Here is a 21,178-nt window from a genome sequence, read left to right on the forward strand (position 1 = left end):
GTAAAATGAAAGATTTGGAACTGAACTTCATTTTGTTACATGTAATATACACGAGTGTCATAATAAAATACCAGGATGTCTGAAGCACTTACCAAAAAATGGAAGAACAAAAGCTACCAGTACGGTAGATACAACAAGCCCTGTTCTTAACAACATGGAGCACCAAACTTTGTCAGAAGTTTCTTGGGGAAGCAGCTCTTCCAGAGATCTGGCTACGGGATTTAGTAATAATGCATATCTGTTTCTAGTTAAAGATACAACAATGACTTTAAAGCAACAAGGTGCAATCTAAGTTATTAAAGAAATCCCAAAAGGATATTTGGTGAATGGATTGATCACCTAATGATAGGCAAATGATTTTAGTTAGTGAAATGGTAAGCGAGGAAAAATGCCAACAATGATTGAAAATTTAACATATTGCAATTACCGTTGTCCATAAAGCAACTGTTGAGGCAAATGAATCCTTTGGTAAGTTCAATGTTAATTGGGACAACGTAGCTTCACCGAACATGAGATATCCAATGGCGGCAAACGAGCCATTTATCAACGTGCACAAAATGAAACTGTTTTAAGTGGGTGGAGGAAAATATTTCAGAAAACAACACAAAGGATGTTTGTGAATAACTAAATGAAAAACATGCAATGTCATGTTTGTGTACCATATTAACAATGCTCTGCTGAATTTAGTTCGATCTGACATTGATTGGTAAATATTTGGAAACACTGAATGGCCGGAGTAACAAAAACCATACACACCAATAGAAAATGGTAGGCCTCCCCATTTCACAGCTTTACCAGAATGATGGAATCCAATGCCATCGACAGAACCAATGAAGACCACAGAGAGAAAGATCACTATAGTGGAAATAACTCCACCAGCTGTAAGCACATTTCAAAAATCATGATGTATTCTTCAAGAAACATGTTCAGTGGAAAGATAAACAAAAGTCGAACCTGATAGATAAGAGATTATTCTAAGGTCTCGTAGCCAAACAGTTGGTAGAATAATTAGAGCAGTTAAAATCCCGAACAAATGGATAGAATCTACATGCAGCCCAGCCCAATCCAAAGAAGCCCCAGGAAAGATCTTAGTAAGGTTATCACCTTCTAAAATAATAAATTCAACACAATATGACTGTATCATGGGAAAAATGTGAATTTTTAGAAAAACCATACAACTATGCATCTAACAAAAGAAGAATCTTATTCCTCCAGCAAATAACATGTGAGCCATACTTACATATAGTTCCGCATACAAGACAACCTGCATCATCAATATAGCAGGATTAGGTAATAATTAAGCTACAATATTCCTCCACTTTCTTTATTCACCCTTATTTTATCTCAGTCAATAAGCCCGAATGCTAAAAACTCACAGATACAAATAAGCGTCCAAATTTTCCAAATGCAGCTTCACCAATATCAGGGTAGCTAAAAATGTCTTCTTTGCTCTCAAAGCAAAACTTCATAAGAATGCCAGTGTAGTAACAAACTACAGCAAAACAAAGTAACATTACCAAACTAGCCCATCCTCCCTCTTTCACAGTAAATGGAGTAGAAAGAAGGCCAACCCCAGCTAATACATTAATTCCTGAGGAAAATCAAAGAAACAAGAAATTTTCAGTATGGCTAATATAACAGCATAGAGTCCAAACATGCCTTATGCAAACTATTAAAAATTTAAACAAATAATTGCATCAGGTCTACAAAGAATCTGATAAGAGATAATATATATGAAGACAAAGATCAGATAAAAGTTGACGAGTTCGATTGTTAAGGAAGGTGAGTTTACCATTAAAGACTGTTTGAGTTACACTACATCCATGATGAATGTATACTTCACCAGAATACTCAACCAGGAAGGAGGCTGACTTATTCGATACCAAACCAAGAGATTTCCTTACGCTTTTATTGGATTCTAGCTTCTCACATATACTACTGGGAAGAAGAAGTGATCTCAAATCAGATTCTTGCCCAAATTGACTGAGCAAGCTAGAGTATTTAATACTAGGCATAGGCCCAAGATTTCCGAATGCTGGTGATGCAGAAATCGTGTATGTATCAATACTTTCCCTGCCAGAAATAGAAAAAAGTTTCAACCATAAGGATTAAAAGCATATTTAATAATACAATATTTCTGATTAGAATATTTCAAAAGCATGAATGCTAGGAATACAGTTCTAGTATGAAACATAGCCATATGCGATGTATTAAATTACACTCTCCTCGAGCCAATGGCTTCTCCCAAAGATATTTTAGGTGGTGATGACAGAGATATCCTTCGATCCCATATAAAAAGAAGCAATAGTTTAAGAACAAATCATTTTGGTTCTGCAATTCAGTTTCTCAGTACTTTAACTTTGTTTGAACCAATGTTTCAAATCTTTAGCTGAACCAGTTTCGGTCCCCAGTCAGCTCGGGAGATGTGCACCTATGTTGAGTGTTAGTACCAAAGATGTGTCGAACACCAAAAGATGAGACAGGGGAAAGAGAGGAAGAGAAGTGGGCACTACAAGGAAAGCATCAGAATGCCAAGGAGAATTAAGAATTAGTAGGTCAAACTTCAAAGGAAGCTCAAGTAGTCAAGCGCATCTTGCGTCAACCACGGAGAAGAAAATGGAACCATCACAACCTTGAGTTTGCTAATGTCAAATAGAAGGAAGCCTCAAGAGAATGTAGCATCACTAGCAAAAACATCATACAAAGCTTTCGAACCTCACAGAGCTCTCACGTCAACCTTGCTGTCTTGGAATCTCGAGCTTAACTTTCGGACCTTGTAAAGCCCTCATGACAACCTCGCAAATTAAAAGAGATGTAAACCTGGGTCGCTCCATCCAGTCCTCACGAAAGGCATCAAAGGTTTCAGTTAATCAGTATCGATACTCATGGAAGATTCTGTGCTTGTCTGCTTGCCTATTGGAAAATTTGGAGCTTCTTATGTGTTAGTTGGCGAACCAAATGAAAAACTTCGTCCATGTCGACCAACATGAAACGAGACTTTAAACCATGGTCTAGCTTACCATGTAACAAGAGATGGATAATAGCCAAAAATCCACATTTAGGTAGTACTCATATTATATGTCAAAATAATAGCAAAAAAATATCAACGTATGGGATATTGATATTTTCTGGAGAAGCTAAACAAACCTAAGCATGTCAAAGCTCTGCGCACCTTCACTGTTAGAAGCACAGTCAGCTTATTATATATAGTATTCTTCTGGTACTTAGCATAGAAATATATGAGCATACAAGTTATTTAAATAAGCTTGCAAACCAGATAATTAAAATAAATAAATAAATAAATCACCATTTGCTTGGGTTGTGTTATAGTAATTAAAAACTCATTTGAATAAAAAATTCATAGCAATAAATTAAAAAGTTTTACATTAAATGGGAGAAAAGATTATCATAGTACTATTCCATCAAAAGCTTTGGTCCCCAACCAAAACAATATTGTTTTGTCATCAAGTTGTGTTCACGCGCAACGAAGTGCGGCGAGAGATTTTACTCCGTTGCTGCATTTCTTTATTTAATTCTGAAAATAAGACTATTGATGCTATTTGAAATTGGGAAAGATGGTACTTTAGGTAAGTGACTTTACTATTAGGAGTATAATCGAGCCGAGCCGAGTCGAACTCTTGAATGTTTGAGCTTGACTCGTTTATAATCGAGCCGAGCTCGAGCTTTATTTAACGAATATATCATGGCTCACAAGTTTATTCGTACTTTTATCGAACCTAAACGAACTTAATAAATATAAATCATAAATTTAAATATTCACTAAAAACTAAATTATATATTTAAAGAAAATTATAATAATATTATTAAAATTTATAATTTTATTCTAATAAATAAATTTAATATATTTGTTTATATTTTTCATAAGTAGAGTGTAAAATCTATAAATTCAATATCAACACTATTATTATTTTTATTTAAAAGTTAATGAGCTTAACGAACGTATTCACGAGCTAACGAGCCGAATATTGCAAAACTTGAGCTTGGTTTGTTTATCTTAACGAGCCTCATTAAACGAGCTCAAACGAGCTTTTATCGAATCGAGTTTCGAATAGCTCGCGAGCGGCTTGGTTCATTTACACCCCTATTTATTGTTGATCGTGAGAAGACTTTGAGCTAGCAATAAAGGCGCAGGGCAATCCTGTGTTTAAAAAAAGAAAGTAGAGGAAAGAAAACGTCAACAACCGGGTTAGGGAAGGATCTCGACGCAAGCACTCCGACGTTCAAGTCAGTCAAGTGGTCGAGAGCAAATGGGATGCAATGAACAGTACTAATGAACAGTGGGCTCTAAGTGCGTAATGTTGTATAGCATACCTGCACCTTTAGAAGGAGACCCTTGATGTAGTGTCAATTTTCCTTGTGCACAAATATCGATGCATTTTCAAAAAGGACCAACCTTTCCGGCATTCTGATACCTTTCTATAAGTATACCCACCATCTCTATGATTTGCAGAGTAGAAGCTTCCCTCATGAAGACTGTGCAAGGAATATTCCTCGGTTTCTCTAACAAAGGAATACTATTACACAAAACACCAAAAGAGAATATTATGTCGTTGGGTTGATGCACCTTTAATATGCTTTGCTAACAGACCGATCGAGTCCCCTTATAGCCCGATCAGATCTCATTTTTAGATGTGGTAGGGTCGGATTAAGGAATGATATCACTCTCAAGGTCACGACCTCCACTTGACCAAAGAATCCGGTCGGGTTGCATGTCTAACATCTTCGACCAGACCGTAGGTCCGATCAGCTGGACCACTCAGTCGAGACATGTGACCGCGTTAACTCCGAGTGACTAAGAGGACTCAGCTTTGGGTGGCACTAATATAGCTCGAGGTTTCATTGATCTTGAGGGGCTCAGGATCCGATCGAACCAGCGGTCCGATCAACTAGGCCACTCGGCCGAGACATGTGACCGTGTTGACCCCGAATGTTGACCCCTCCTTGACTTTGACCGCCACATCAATTGGCTTTCTTGACTCTAATCCCGACTTCGGGGCCCCCACATTATTCGTTATACCACAAGTCTTTCTTTTAAATCTAGTTGAAGGAGGTTGCAAGTACGACTAACTAGACGCTTATGTTTCTAGTTATCCGATCGGGCGCTCAGTCCTTGTTCCGCCGTTTGGCTCGAGCTGACGTCACATTGGCACCTTGAAGACATGGTACGTCACTCACCATTAATGCTTAGTATAATGAACACGCATTTTTATCATAAGCATGCTTACCGCCTCTCATTCCTAATAAATATGGTCGGTATCTTTCCGCCACGTGGCGCACACCTGTGAAAAGAATATCTGGAATGTCAGGCTACTGTTGAGATTTGATGTGACTGCTAACAATTCAAATTCAACAGTCCCGATTAATTCTCTCTCCTTAACTCAGTTGATCGAATGGCTGAAAGAGGCCACCGCTAGAGTTTTTAAGGTTTACAACACTCGATGCAACTCTTATCATTTTCGCATTCTCCTCTTCGTCTTCTTCCTCACCTTCCTTCTCTATTACCGACAACTATTCAAGTTCCATCTCTCTATCGTAAGTTTATTTTCCTCCCTTTCTCTATTCACTTTTCCTCTTCCTCATGGTTGTTGTTCCTACTACCGCGGTCGACGATCTCTGGTACACTTCTACCACCTCTGACTTCAACTGTGGGAAAGTAGACTAGATGCATCTTACTTACCATCTCCCCCGCAATCATCACATCATCATTCCAACTGGTCACAATCGCCCCAACCTCCCCCCTGCTGGCTACTTGACTTTCTTCAAGGACCAATTTCTGGTCGGTCTTTGTTTCCCCTTACATCCCTTCCTTACTAAAATTTGTAACTACTTTTATATTTTGCTCCAACAGTTATCCCCAAATTCCATTAGGTTACTAGTGGAGTCATCATCCTATTCCATTTGTATCGAGTCCCCTTACACCCCTAAGTCTTCCATTATTTCTATTATCCGAAGAAATCCGAGCCGAGTGTTTTTATCTTCTAAGCCCGAGTGGGCTCCGTTTTCTTTAATAAGATATCCTCTTCCAACAAAGGTTGGAAGTCATATTACTTTTATATCCGACCAGTCCCTTCCCGACCGACTGGCAAATGGAATTGCCCCTCTCCCGAGCTAGGTGCATTCAGCTAAGAGCCCGTCTACCTCATTGCCTCCAGTTAGCTGTCTAGTCTGAAGTTCAACATTCACAAGATGCTTGTGGAGGGTTATGTATATTTTTGGGTTTAGCCCCATCCGAGTATGACTGTCTGATAGTTTCAGTAAGAAATTCAACCTCCCTTTAATATTATATTTGACTGATTTTTTTTTTCTGTTTTACAGCTAAAACGATGTGGAAAGCTTGCATGGGGGATTCCACCAAGTTAGAGGATGAGGAGATGGATGCGCGGGTGAGGCTGAGTTGGAAAGCCATAGGCTTGCGCCGATCGGCTCGGCCAAGGAGCCGCCTGAAGAGGGGCTTGTGCTGATTGACTCAACAGGAGGAAATCGGCGAAGAGGGTGCCAGCCAAGTGGTGGGGAGCAATGCAGCCACAAACACTGAGGAAATATCGCCCCCACCTCCGACCTTCTCTACTACCCATGGAGGTTCCCTCCGAGTCCACCACCTCTAGGGAACCTCTGATTTAACACACAAGAGGCGTTGATCAACTACACCCACACACCAAATTTCCTCTAAACCATAGGCCCCGCGTCCACCGTCCAAGCAGGGAGAGAGCTCTTCCTCCATTCCTTCGACACTCAGAGCCAACCCCCCAACTCCTGTTTCGCTCGAGCAGACACCATTAATCTCTGCCCTGTCGATCAGAGTGATTGTTGCGCAGTCTGTCTATTTTTTGTCGCCCCCTCTGACCGGACCATCGCAACCCTGCTCCTAAATATACTCCGCTCCCAAATCAAAGTCTAAGTCTAAGTCTAGCTCACAACAGCCTAGCGGACAACATAAACCCAAGAAGGTTAGCGCCACACTCAGGCTACCTTCACACGAGTGGCTTTACACCAACCCCGCCGAGTCACTCGCCCTAGCACCTAATAAAAATATAAGGCTCGCTAGCTCAGACTTAGGCAGAGTCTCGGGCATGCATGGCCGAGTACTCCCAAGAGGAGTTGTTCGACCGTTTTTCATAAGATATCATAAGGGTAAACTTTTTCCGCTGATACATATTTATTTCTTTTGAACAGACATGTACTTAGATGACCAATAAATGCTCCAGTTAGGCGATGTGAAACTATGATAAACATGCATATCAAACGAGGAAGACCAAAAAAGACTTGGTTAGCAACAATAAAACAAGATAAAATTTATTTAAATATAGATGATGATATAATAGGAGATAGAACTCAATGGCGTAAAAGGATTCATACAACCGACCCCACCTAGTGGGAAAAGGCGTGGTTGTTGTACATTTTTATTTCTTTGTTGTGTTACACTAATCATTGATTGCATCATCAGTTCTGGGTGTCTGGCTTGTCACTTTGCCAAAAGATGGCAAAGATAAATCACCACTACCAGTCTTTGCAGGGCTCAACAGGAGGAGCAGAAACCTCTCAAATCTCTACCGAGAGCCACCAAGTTGCAGAGTCTCGGGTACGCATGGCCGAGTACTCCCAAGAGGAGTTGTTCGACCGTTTTTCACAAGATGTCATAAGGGTAAACATTTTCCGCTGATACATATTTATTTCTTTGTTGCGTGTTACACTAATCATTGATTGCTTCATCAGTTCTGGGTGTCTGCCTTGTCACTTTGCCAAAAGATGGCGAAGATAAGTCACCACTACTAGTCTCTGCAGGGCTCGGCAGGAGGAGCAGAAACCTCTCAAATCTCTGCCGAGAGCCACCAAGTTGAAATGGCTCAATTGAAGAGCAAACTTGAGAGCCAATCTAAGCTGCTACTAAGAGCCGAGCGGGCTCTTACAGTAGAAAAAGATAAAGGACACGACCAGGCGGTCCAAATCAAGAGGCTCCAGATGCAACTCTAAATTTCCAAGTCCCGCCTCCAATTGGAGAACACTCGGAAACTCCGAGACATATCCAACCTGGACCTGAAAAGCACCAAAGGCTGAGCCCACGCCGAGAAGCTAGAAGAAACAGATGTTGGTGCAGTTTTGCATTAACGGTCTAACTCAGGTTTGATAAATGACAAGTAAGTTAAGTTAGGTTTTGTTGTGATTTAACCACTTGATTAATTGTGCATGAAATCCAACTAGGTCAACGGGCCGACCGGATATCTGGTACGAAATCCAGATAGGTCGACGGACTGACCAGGTATCTGGCAAGAAATCCAGCTAGGTCAACGGACCAACCGGATAGCTGATGTAAAATCCAGATAGGTCGACAGGCTGACCGGATATCTAGCAAGAAGTCCAGCTAGGTCAACGGGCCGATCGGATAGCTGCCATGAAGTCTAGACAGGTCGATGAGTTGACTAGATGTCTAGCAAGATGGTAAGTTAAGGTAAGTCATTGGAGGAAAGTGACCAAGTGAGGATGCACCCCGATTGAAGGGACAGTAGGCGTTGGTATAGTTTAGTCCATTTGGGATCCCTAAACTCAGACCTTGACTAGTTTCTTGTCCTGAGAGGACAGGAACTAATTACTACATTTGTTTCATTATTATTGTCATAATATTTATTTTTGTAGGGTATTTTGGACTAACATTGTTTTGCATGACAAAATTACCTTCGGATGAACAGTATCCGAAGGCGCCTTCAATGGAGATGGAGGGCGCCTTTGTGTTGTTCATAGAAGATGCCTTCCGTAGGATAAATTTTGGTCGAAGTCGTGGATAAGTGTCAAGCTATTCGGGATCGAACTTGCCTCATTAGAGACGCCTTTCATGTCTATGGAAGGCGCCTTCCATGCCTTTTATAAGGCTGTCTCGAGAAGGCATTGGAGCACAACACCTATACGAGCTACTGCGCATCCGATTGAACTTCCGACTACTACAGGCTTTTGCTACGACTCTGTTGTGAAGCTGTTGTGCCCGACAACTGTTTCGAGAACTTCTGATCATAGCCGACAGTCCGACACCGACACACAAGTGCCCCTACTTCTATTTCTAAAAATGTCGGTAACTTTTCATTTGTGTACTTAATTACTACAAAAAGACAAGTGCAGTGTGTTACACTTGTTCTGACTTGTACTCGATTTGTTCTTTCGGAGGTACCGGAAGAGGCCTTTAGTGGATTACCCGTCGATAGGTTCACGGGACCTGGGTCTTAGAATAAGAGTCGCCGAAGACTCCAAACCAAGTAAACCGCTCGTGTCTTCTTGTGTGGTTTTCATTTTTATTTTTCGTTGCGTACTCTACTCTGTTTTTAAAATCGAAAAGGAAAATTTTGAAAATCACGTGATTCACCCCCCCTCTCACGTGCGATCGATCCAACAAGTGGTATCAGAGCAGGTTTTGCTCTGATTTGGTGCAACTATCAATCAAGCTAGAGGAATCGTTTTCAGATTTCTTTGTTTTTCGCATTCCATTTGAATTGGTAAAACTTTACCTATTTAGATAATATTTTTTTTCGTTCAGTTTTAATTTGAGATTGGTGCAATACCTCTCAAATTTTTCTATATTTTATATATATATCAAACTTTGCTAATCCAAGACAAAGTCTTGGTACCTTCTTTAGTTTTTTCTTTTCAACACTCAAATAGCACAATTTGAAGGGTACACCACCATACGCCCCCACTCTTCAACGGAGATGACTTCCCATACTGGAAGAAGCAGATGAAAGTCTACCTTAAAACTGACTACGACCAATGGTTCAGCATCACCAGAGACTACAAGGCTCCCGTCGTCAACGTCGGAATTTCAATGGACCTGGAACATTGGAATCCAAAAATGAAGAAAAAGGCTCAGATCGACTTCAACGCTCTCAACATACTCCAGTGCGGGCTAATGAAGGAAGAACTGAACCGCGTCAGTCTACACGAAAATATGAAGGAGCTGTGGGATAAACTCATCGAATTGCATGAGGAAACTAACGATGCTAAGGTAACAAAAAGGGATCTTTATTTGAATAAACTATTTAACATAAAAATGCAAGAATGAGAATCTGCAAGTCAACGTCATGCAAGAATAAAGGACATTCTCAATGGACTTCAGACCATCGGCCACCAGATGGAGAACCGCAACCTTATAAGGTATGCCCTAAACGCATTTCCCCGAAATGCATTGTGGGCATCCATTGTAGATGCCTACAAAATTTTGAAGAACCTATCTAAATTAAAATTAGATGAATTATTTTGTGAACTTGAACTCCATGAACATACTAACTTAAAGCAGGTCGAGAAAGGTGTTGCTCTTTTTGAAGGTTCCTCAAAAAAAAAAAATCTAGAACCAAACCTGAACCTGAAGTTGAGTTTGACCAAGAACTTAGAGGATGAAGAATACCTGGTGAATTTGGTAAGAAAGATGTTCACCAATAGAAAGAAGAATTTCAGCAAAAAGGACCTGCAGAAGATCAACTCCACCTCCAACTCTAACAATAAGAATGTGACCTTTTTTGGATGTAACAAGAAAGAGCACTACAAGAAAGATGACAAATCCAAAATAACCAGAAAGAAAGCACTCAAGGCAACTTGGGACGAGTCGTCCGGAGATGAATCAGACGACGGAGAACTAAAGCACAGCAACTATCTTGTACTAATGGCTTACGAATCAGAATCGGAGAGTGAATCGGAAGAAGGGTCCGAACCTGAATCGAGCCACGAGTCCGCACTCGTTTTCGAAGGTTCCGATGAGGTATACTTTACTTTAAACAAAAGATTCTTTAAAATTATCACATGTTTAAATACAAAATTAACTAAATATGAAAAACAAAAATGAAATGCTCCAAGGAAAATCAACACCTCAAGGAACAGATTAAAAGTACAAATCCAAATCAAGCTGTAAAACTTGAGGAGGAAAACACAATATTAAAGAATGAAATTAACAAACTTAAAGGATTGTTAGAAACTTTTACCACTAGATCTAAGAACTTGGATTTAATTCTTAAAACCCAAAATGTTGTATACAATAAATTTGGACTTGGATATAAGTCCAGCTCAACAAATAAAACATTTATATCACTTATAAGTCAAAATAAAAATCAAACTAAAGCTTGAGTTCCAAAAGTGCAGTGTGTTACACTTGTTCTGACTTTCTTTGTACTCAATTTTCTCTTCTGGAGGTACTGGAAGAGGCCTTTAGTGGATTACCCATCGATAGGTCCACGGGACCTAGGTCTTGGAGTAAGAGTCGTCGAAGGCTCAGAACCAAGTAAATCTTTCGTGTCTTCTAGTGTGATTGTCATTTTAATTTTTCGTTGTGTACTCTACTCTATTTTTAAAATCGAAAAGAAAAAAATTTGAAAACCACGTGATTCACCCCCCCTCTCACATGCGATCGATCCAACAATGGAGACCACTCTTACCATTGAGCTAGTCAGCAAAATAGCCAAACTGACAATTAAGGAACTTCAGCTTGAAGAGAAGCAACGAGCCTTTAATTCCAAGGACGTCGAGCTGGAGGCCTCCAAGGCCGAGTTAGCAAACTACAAAGCGGGAGAGCTTGATCGGCTTAAAGCTTTCTGAGTGGACTATTTGTGCTCTCAGGACTTCAACATGATACCCGTCCATCGAACCTCTACAATGTTCAGCTATGTTGCAAAAGGAGTCATAAAGCAACTTAGGGAAGCAGGCCATCCCGTAGATATCCCTAAAAATTTTATTCAACCCTAGGAAATTTTAGAGGACATTCTAGAGGGTGCTTTCCCAGACTATGCTTAATGTGTTTAAACGAAACTTTTTGGTTGGAGCTACATCCTCTTGGTCCTATAAGACACTAAAAGACTTGTTCTATTTTGATGTATATATTTTTCCACCGCTCCGTTGCACTTGAAGTTTTTTCCTTAGCATTGTGTCATGTCTTTTTTCCTTGGTGTGGTATCAATTTATTTGGTTGAATTTGTGTAACTAGTACTTGAACCGTGGCCCACTCACATAAGTAACTCTTTAACCGTTTGAAAAACTTTGAATGCACGGTAAGAAAGTTTAGGGCCCGGGGAAACCCGTTTATAACTCGGCGCTAAAGCTCGATAGTCTGGAATTGAACCTCCGATCAGACAATCCGAGGGCAAGGGGAAACCCACTTATACCTTGGCGCTAAGACTCGAGAGTCTGGGATAAACCTTCGATCGGACGATAGGAGGGTATAGGGAATCCTGCTTATAACTCAACACCCTGGCCCGAGAGTCTGGAATTTAAGCATCGCTCAGAGGGTCAAAGGGCACAAGAAAACCTGCTTATAACTTAGCGCTAAGGCTCGAGAGTCTAAGATGAACCTTCGATCGGAAGATCAAAGGGCATGGGGAAATCCACTTATAACTTGGCACCCTAACCCAAGAGTTTGGGAAGAACCTTCGATCGAACAATCGGAGGGAATGAGAAAACACGCTTATAACTCAACACTAAGGCTCAAGAGTCTGGAATGAACCTCTAATCGAACGATCAGAGGGTACGGGGAAATCTGCTTATAATTTGGCACCCTAGCTCGAGAGTCTAGGACGAACCTCCGATCGGACGATCGAAGGGCACGGGGAAACCTGCTTATAACTTGGATCTAAGACTCGAGAGTCTGGGATGAACTTCCGATTGAACGATTAGAGGGCATGAGAAACCCACTTATAACTCTGCACCCTGGCTCGAGAGTCTGGAATGAACCTCTGATTCGATGATGGAAGGGCACGGGGAAACCCGCTTATAACTCAGCACCCTGGCCCGAGAGTATGGAATTTAACGTTAACCCAGATGGTCAAAGGGCACGGGGAAACTTGCTTATAACTTAGCGCTTAGGCTCGAGATTCTGGGATGAACCTCCGATAAGAAGATCGGAGTGCACGGGAAAATCCTTTTATAACTCGGCACCCTGGCCCGAGAGTCTAGAACAAACCTCCGATCGGACGATCAGAGGGCATGGGGAAACCCACTTATAACTCAGCGCTAAGGCTCGAGAGTTTGGGATGAACCTCTGATCAAACGATCGGAGGGCACAGGGAAACTCGCTTATAACTCGGTGCTAAGGCTCAAGAGTTTGGGATGAACCTCTGATTAGACGATCGGAGGACATAAAAAACCCGCTTATAACTCGGTACCCTGACCCGAGAGTCTAGAATGAACCTCCGATCAGATGATTGGAGAGCACGAGGAAACCAGTTATAACATGGCACCCTAGCCCGATAGTCTGGAATTTAACATTTTCCCAGAGGGTCGAAGGGCACAAGAAAACTCACTTATAACTCGACGCTAAAGCTCAAGAGTCTAGGATGAACCTCCGATCGAATGATTGAATGATCAGAGTGTACAAGGAACCCCATTTATAACATGACCCCCTGGCTCGAGAGTCTGGAGCGAACCTCCGATCGAACTATCGGAGAGCACGGGGAAACCCGCTTATAATTTGGCACCTTGGTTCGAATGTCTAGAATTTAACCTTCGTCCAGAGGATCGAAGGGTACGGGGAAACCCGCTTATAACTCGATGTTAAAGCTCAGGAGTCTGGGATGAACCTCCGATCGGAAGATCGGAGGGCACGAAAAAGTCCGTTTATAACTCGACACCCTAGCTAAAGAGTCTGGGACGAACCTCCGATCGGGCGATCAAAGGGCACGGAGAAACCCTCTTATAACTCGACACTAAGGCAAGAGAGTCTAGGATGAACCTCCGATCAGAAGATTTGAGGGCACAGAGAAACCCGCTTATAACTTAGCACCCTAGCCCGAGAGCCTGGAATTTAACCTTCGCCCAAAAGTCGAAGGGCACAAGAAAACCTGTTTATAACTCGGTGGTAAGGCTCGAGAGTCTCAGATGAATCTCTAATTAGACGATTAGAGGGTACGAGAAAACCCGCTTATAAATCAGCACCCTGGCTCGAGAGTCTGGGATGAACCTTCGATCGGAGGGCACGGGGATATCTGCTTATAACTTGACACTCTAGCCCAAGAGTCTAGAATTCATATTACATAAACCGCATGTGCCTACATTTTCATTGAGCAGGCATAATCAACCACGTATATACATGCCTTTTAAGCATATTTAGGTATGATAAGATTGAAGGTGATTCTCACTCCATGGTCAATCTAAATTCCTTCCCTCAGCGTCCTAGAGATAGTAAGAACCCAATGCGAGCTTCTGCACCATCTTATATGATCTACCTCATTGCGGCTCTAATTTGCTAACTTCCTTGACCGGCTTGATCCGCTTACAAACTAAATCGCCTACTTAAAATCTTGGGATAATTCTTCGATTGTAGTTTTCCTTAATTCTTTGATGATAGGCTACTAGCCGAGCATCTCCTTTGTCTCTGGTTTCGTCAACCAAAATCGAGCTCCATAAGGCATTAACCAACATTATCTTTGTTATACAGCTTTCTCCGATCGGACTCCCATCCTACTTCAATAGGGACAACTGTTTCTCCGCCATAAACCTGATGGAAAGACGTTATACCTGTGCTTTCTTGAGGAGTGGTTTGGTAAGACCACAACACACTCGGTAGTTCGTCTACCCAACTCCCTCCAACATGATCCAACTTGGTTTTAAGGCCTTTGATGATTTCTCTGTTAGTGACTTTCGCCTAACCATTACTTTAAGGATACGCCACGGAAGTAAAAGTATGTGAGATGCCATAACTTGAGCACCATTCATGGATTTTTCGTCCGAGACAAGCTTGTAGGGGATCCCGAACTAGCATATGACGTTTTGCCACATAAACTTGATGATCATCCACTTGGTTATCTTCGCCAGTGCCTCAGCTTCCACCCACCTAAAAAAGGTAATCAACTACCTACGATATTCATCCCCCACTGGTTGAATGGGCATGAAACCTTGTAATATAGACCAAAAGTACTCGACTAGTAAAATCTTCCGAGTGAGCTACCGACCCCTCCAATGGCTTCCACATAAACTCTGATGAACTTCTTGTAAAATGTACTGCATATCATCCGACCTGATGCACTTGAGCAAAAGGTAAGAGAAAGCCCTCTTGTATAAGTGGTCTCCAACCAATGTGAACCGACTGACCTCTTCTTGATTATACACGCTTGCTCCCGATCGGAGGGTAAAATTTCTTACCGAAGGAATGAAATTAACAGTGCTCTCTAGTCGCTTTGTAATTCTAGCTTGGTCTGCCTTCTAATGTGAGCTACTAATAATATTTATTCCACCGTCTTATCTAGTGTCCACGGGATTATAGAGCAGGCAACGTAGCTAACTCGTCTACCTTCTGGTTTTTCACTCGAGGGATTTTCTGAATGGTCACTTCTTGAAACCCTCCTCTCAACTTCTCAAATGCCTCCACACACAACCTTAGTCATTATTGTTAATCTCAAAATTATTTGAAAGTTGCTGAGCCACCAACTGAGAATCTGAGTAGATTAGAACTCGAGCAGCTCCCACATGCTTCATGGCTTGTAGATTGGATATCAAGACTTTATATTCCACTTCATTATTAGTGGCGCAATAGTCCAGCCGAACGGACAACTGCATTGTATTTTCATGAGGTGATTCCATAAGTATTTCGATCCCACTACCTTGCAAAGCGGACGACCCATACACGTAAATTTTTCAAGTTTCTTCTGGCTCTAGGCTCTGTATCTCCGTCACAAAATTGACTAAAGCTTGAGCTTTGATGGCCGTTCGGGGTTAATATTGTATATCATACTCAATCAACTCTGTGGTCCATTTGATCAATCTTCCCGAAGCCTCCGAGTTGATGAGTACTCGGCCCAATGTGTTGTTGGTTAACACTATGATCGAATGAGAAAGAAAGTAAGGACGTGACCTCCGCGCAACTAAGATTAGTTTGTATGCTAAATTCTCGAGTGTGGTGTAGCATCACTTGACATCTTTTAATAAATAACTTGAAAAATACACTGGTTGTTGCTCATTTCCCTCTTACCGTACTAAAACTGACCCCACAGTACTCTCGGTAGCCGATAGGTACACCCACAAGGATTCGTCAATTATTGGTTTGGTAAGCACAGGTAGGCAAACAGATAATCTTTCAACTCTTCGACAACTTGTCACATTTGGCATTCCATTGAAATTTGATGGCTCGATGATGTATCTTGAAGAAGAGTAGGTTCCGATCGGACAACCTTGAGATGAACCGTGACAATGTAATGATATGCCCTGTCAACTGTTGGGCTTCCTTCATGTTGCGCGGTGGAGCCATGTCTCAAAGAGTTTGTACCTTGCTCGAGTTGGCTTCAATCCTTCGTTCGGTCATTATGTCGCCAAGGAACCACCCACTCTTGGCTCCGAATAAGCATGAGAGGATTGAGTTTAAGTCCATATTTTCTTAGCATTTGGCATGTGTCTCGTCGATGTCCGCACATAGGTCTGTCGACTGGAGGGACTTAATCAGGTTGTCATCCATATACATCTCCATGTTGCAGCCAATCTGCCTCTGGAACACTTCATGAGCAGTTGGTAAGTGGCGCATGCATTTTTTAATTCCAACGACATAACATTATAGCAATAGGTTCCTTCGGTAGTGATAAAACTAATCTTCTCCTAGTCCTCTCTGGCCAATAGAACTTGGTAGTATCTCTGGTACACATCTAGCATGCATATCAACTCTCAGCTGGTCATCAAGTCCACCAATTGATCAATGTATGGCAAGGGATAATAGTCCTTCAGACATGCCTTATTCAAGTCCCTCAAGTAGATGCAAACTCGTCATTTATTTTCCGGCTTAGACACCAACACCATGTTGGCTAACCAGCTTGAGAATTGGACTTCACAGATATACCCTGCCTAGAGCAACTTCTCTACCTCCGCTCAGATGATCTTATTCTGATCAACTCCGAAGCCTCTTTTCTTCTGGTTGACCGGTTAAGCATCCAGAAGGGCATGAAGCACATGTTCCATGACCTCGGGTGAGATGCCCGTAATTGCTTTAGGTGTCAAAGCGAACACATCATTATTGCGCGTCAAGCGCTCCACTAGCTCGACCTTAAATTCCAGCGCCAGATCGACTGCTAAGTGGTGGCTTCTGGTCGGTTGGGATGGATCTGAATTTCCTTTTTTTCTTTATAGATAAGAGTCGGGTACTTCGTACATGGCATTCACCCTGTCCACTGGATCTTCAGCGTTGTTCGAGCTTCAGTCTTGACGACATTCACATAGCACTTATGCATTACCAACTGATTTTCTTTTACTTCCCCAACCTTATCATCCACGAGGTACATGATCTTCTAGCAAAAGGTTAAGACGACCGCTCGAAACTCATTCAGGGTCGATCGGACCAAGACCATGTTATAAGCCGAGGGTGCATTTATCATGATGAAGGTCGATCAACAAGTCCTCATCAAGAACTCCACCCCTAAGGATATGACCAGCTTAATCTATCCGAGCGGCTGAACTTTATTGCTTGAGAATTTGTACAAGGGCATTGTCATGGACTAAAGCTCACTCTTCTCTATTTGTAATTGCTCGAACCTACTCTTGAAAATAATGTTGATCGAGCTGGCTATGTCAACAAAAGTACGATATATATTATAATTAGCTATAAGAACCTTAATGACTAGAGCATTGTCATGGTGTATTTCCACTCCTTCTAAGTCCTTAGGACAAATGCTAATTTTAGGCCCTTGCGTATGTTCCTAACTGCACCTGACTATGTCAATCTCCAGTCGGCGTGTGTGTGACTTTCTAGCCCTGTTGACGTCTCCATCGACCGGCCTGCCCACTATCATGCCAATGTCTCCCCGAGTGTCATTGTCACGATTTTCTTCTTGCCGAGTCAAGGGATGCTCATGCTCGACTTGAGTGGGGATTGAAGCTCTGTTCTCTCTCTATTGGGGGGCTTGCTGGAATCAATCGGCGCCTCGGACGTCTCTTCTAGGTGATCTGTTCGACTACTAATAATGTTAGTCATTCAAGGACGACGACCGCTATCTATATCCCCTGTTATCCGCTCAGTGCATTCCCCAGTTATAGTGATAGCACTCCTAAATGGTATGGGTTCCCATCTGGTGATAAATGTAGAATGGCTAAGCACCCGGGCGGGGTTCGACAAATGACATCTGAGCAACTTCCACATGTTGAACCATGGTCGGCCTCTGTTCATGTGGATGCAATTGAGGGTCCAATCGGGGTTCCTTGTTTGGAAGAGGAGGGAGGGGAGCTTGGCGTTCTAGGGAAGGTACAAGAGCAGATGCTGCTACATCCTTCTTCCGAGCAGACTGAGCCTCCTCCATAATAATATACTTGGTCGTCCTTCCAAGCAAATGGTCAAAGTCTCTAGGAGGATTTTTTTATCAAGGATTAAAAGAAGTCAACATATGATTTCTTAGGAGAAGCACTCACTAGGATCTCTAGAGTGGTTGAAGGAACGCCCATAGCCACTTTATTGAACTATTTAATGTATGCTCCGAGTGTTAGATTTTGAGAGATGTTTTAAGGCAATCGCCTTATGATTTTACTATTTATTTAATAAATATAGATTCACTATTTGAGTGCATATTATATATTTGAATAGTCTTAAACTTATTTACTGAATGTCCACAATACAATTCATATCATAAGAGGATTTGTGATTGGATCACAACTTTTGATTATCTCTACATGTGCAATTATGAACGTATTGAAATTTTCCTAGTCGTCGAATTTGTGCATTCAAACATCATTAATTCTATAAGACTAGCATGAGTTATACTCTTTAATTCGGCTAAACAGTTGTTTTTCACTAGTTGGGAGACATTGGGATGTCGAAAGTTAAAAATAGATGCTAGTTATGGTAACTAGTTCATTGAAGTAACTTATTATAAGACTTCATATGGTTCTCTACATATATGGATATATCTGTGAAGTTTATACTGCAGTTCAAGTGTAAGTTTCCTTTGACTTGAGGTATACAAGTCATCTTGGTCATGAAAACTTATATTTTGACATCTTAAGCAAACATCTCTTAGATGTGTGGACCTAAAATGATTGGGTATAAGTCAAAGTGCCTGAAGGTGTTTGGATAGCTCACAGAGGATCCATCGCTCCTTGCGAGGAGACGTATACCTATTGCCACTCGTTAGGATTATTACTCAAAGTCTTTGGTCATAATATCACATGTTAAGAGTATGAGACTTTTGTACACATGTACGAGTAATTTGATTCTGTAGAACGAGGAAGTATTACTTGGAATAGGTGTGACGTAGTCAGTCTAGTAGGGGCAGCCACATAAACTATGTCCTGAACCAAGTGGGTATAAGACGAATAAAGAAATGAGGAACAACTTACTGTAGCTACTAAAGAGTTCAAAATTAGTTTTGAGATCAACTGCGATTTTCCGGTTAATTGAGAATCATAATGTACTACTAGGTGTCACTCATGATCTATAGTGTTCAAAACCACTTATTTAATTCAGGGGAGTTATTAGATTAAATTGTAATTTAATTAGAATATAAATTTATTTAATTAAGGGGATTTATTAGATTAATTATAATTTAATTAGATTTTGAATTTATTTGATTAAGGATATTTATTGGGTTAATTGTATTTGTTCATTTTATTTAATTAAGAATTTATTTACATAAATAGACCTAATTAATTAAGTTACCCTACAATTAGAAAATTTGGATTAGTGAATTATATTAAGAAAATAGTAAGATACAAATATTTAAAGACTTAGTATTTATATAATTTATGTGTATTAATTATCTATCTAATCAATATGGAAATGAAATATAAATAATATATATTATATAGTATAAATTTAATGTAATGTGTATATGATAATTAAGAAGTATAATATATGAATTATAAATAGATAAAACTTAGTGTGTAGAAACTATACGACTTAGCATTTATAAAGGGATAAAACTTAATGTGTATACATTTTTAGAAAATATTCATCTAATTAATATGGAAATAAAATATTACGTGATATATAAGGGGTAATTACAAATAATAAATAGAATTAAATAAGTAAACTATATATGGAAATTTTATAACCATGGAAATAGCTTCTCATTTAAACTTGATATCGTATTAAGTTTACAAAAAAAAGGAATGAAATAAATGACTTGACATTCATATACGAATTTTTGGGATAAAGATAGAAATGTTACACCCATGGGAATAAGTTTTTTTTAATAAAAAATAAAATAAATGATTAGCAAATTTTGTGTTGCGAATTTTTATATGCAGATAGATATGGAAATAGAAAATTTAGACCAAGTCCTAAGTCCCCCTATCTATTTAAACCTTACCTTCTAAAGCCCTCTCCTCTCTTGGGTTTTGTTGCCACTGGCCCTAGGAAGACCTCCTCACCCTCTTGTTCTCCACCGGTGCTAGGATTTCCAAGGAAGACAAGGAGTGGGTGGCTAAGTGCTTAAGACATTTTCTCAACCATGTTATTGTTATATTTAGCTTCTATGTCTTGTGAATTTCGGATACCTTAGATTAGGTTGATGTTTCATAGATGTTCTGGAATTATGTTGTGACCCTGTTACTTTTTGTTCTGTTGTGGTGTAAATTAGCCTTAATGGGTGGAACGAATTTCACTTCAGTGTCTTTTGTTGAAATGTAAGAAATTTAGTTAACTTTCATTATCAATTTACAGAACCCTTTTCGGATCAAAGATGAATTTCATATGATTTTTATACCACTGACTGACGAATATGGAATTATGCTATGACCTTGCTGTTTTTGGTCCTATTGTGGTGTAAATTAGCCTCAATGGGTGAATGAATTTCACTATAGTGCCTTCTGTTGAAATGTAGAAAATTTAGTTAGTTTTCATTACCAATTTACAGAACCTTTTTTTGATCAAAGATGAATTTCATATGATTTTTATACCACTAACTGATGAATCTGGAATTATGCTGTGACCCTGCTACTTTGGCTCTATTGTGGTGTAAATTAGCATCAATAGATGAACAAATTTCACTACGGTATCTTTTGTTGAAATGTAGAAAATTTAGTTAGTTTTTATTACCAATTTACAGAACCCTTTTCAAATCAAAGATGAATTTCATATGATTTTTATACCACTGACTAACGAATTTGGAATTATGTTGTGACCTTGCTGTTTTTGGTTCTGTTGTGGTGAGTTTAAATTCTGTTTTAGAGCTTTAGTCATCATGATCTTGCTCAACGAGTTGTTTCATATTTTACTAATTGTAAACCCTTA

The 21,178-nt window shown here is 40.3% G+C and overlaps 1 protein-coding gene across 1 annotated transcript in view; it reads right to left on the bottom strand.

Moving 5' to 3' along the window:
- Nucleotides 1-21,178, bottom strand: part of LOC122033490 (amino acid transporter AVT1A-like) — a 56,109-nt gene that overhangs the window by 16,268 nt on the left and 18,663 nt on the right. Inside the window, exons 2-9 of the mRNA XM_042592528.1 lie at nucleotides 1,793-2,073; nucleotides 1,377-1,591; nucleotides 1,241-1,264; nucleotides 955-1,135; nucleotides 660-879; nucleotides 428-563; nucleotides 320-339; nucleotides 93-238 (exon numbers count right to left, since the gene is read on the bottom strand). Of these exons, the coding sequence (XP_042448462.1) occupies nucleotides 93-238; nucleotides 320-339; nucleotides 428-563; nucleotides 660-879; nucleotides 955-1,135; nucleotides 1,241-1,264; nucleotides 1,377-1,591; nucleotides 1,793-2,073 (1,223 nt within the window). The remainder of the gene's footprint in view (nucleotides 1-92; nucleotides 239-319; nucleotides 340-427; nucleotides 564-659; nucleotides 880-954; nucleotides 1,136-1,240; nucleotides 1,265-1,376; nucleotides 1,592-1,792; nucleotides 2,074-21,178) is intronic.

Source organism: Zingiber officinale, chromosome 11B, assembly GCF_018446385.1.
Source record: "Zingiber officinale cultivar Zhangliang chromosome 11B, Zo_v1.1, whole genome shotgun sequence".
Taxonomy (NCBI): domain Eukaryota; kingdom Viridiplantae; phylum Streptophyta; class Magnoliopsida; order Zingiberales; family Zingiberaceae; genus Zingiber; species Zingiber officinale.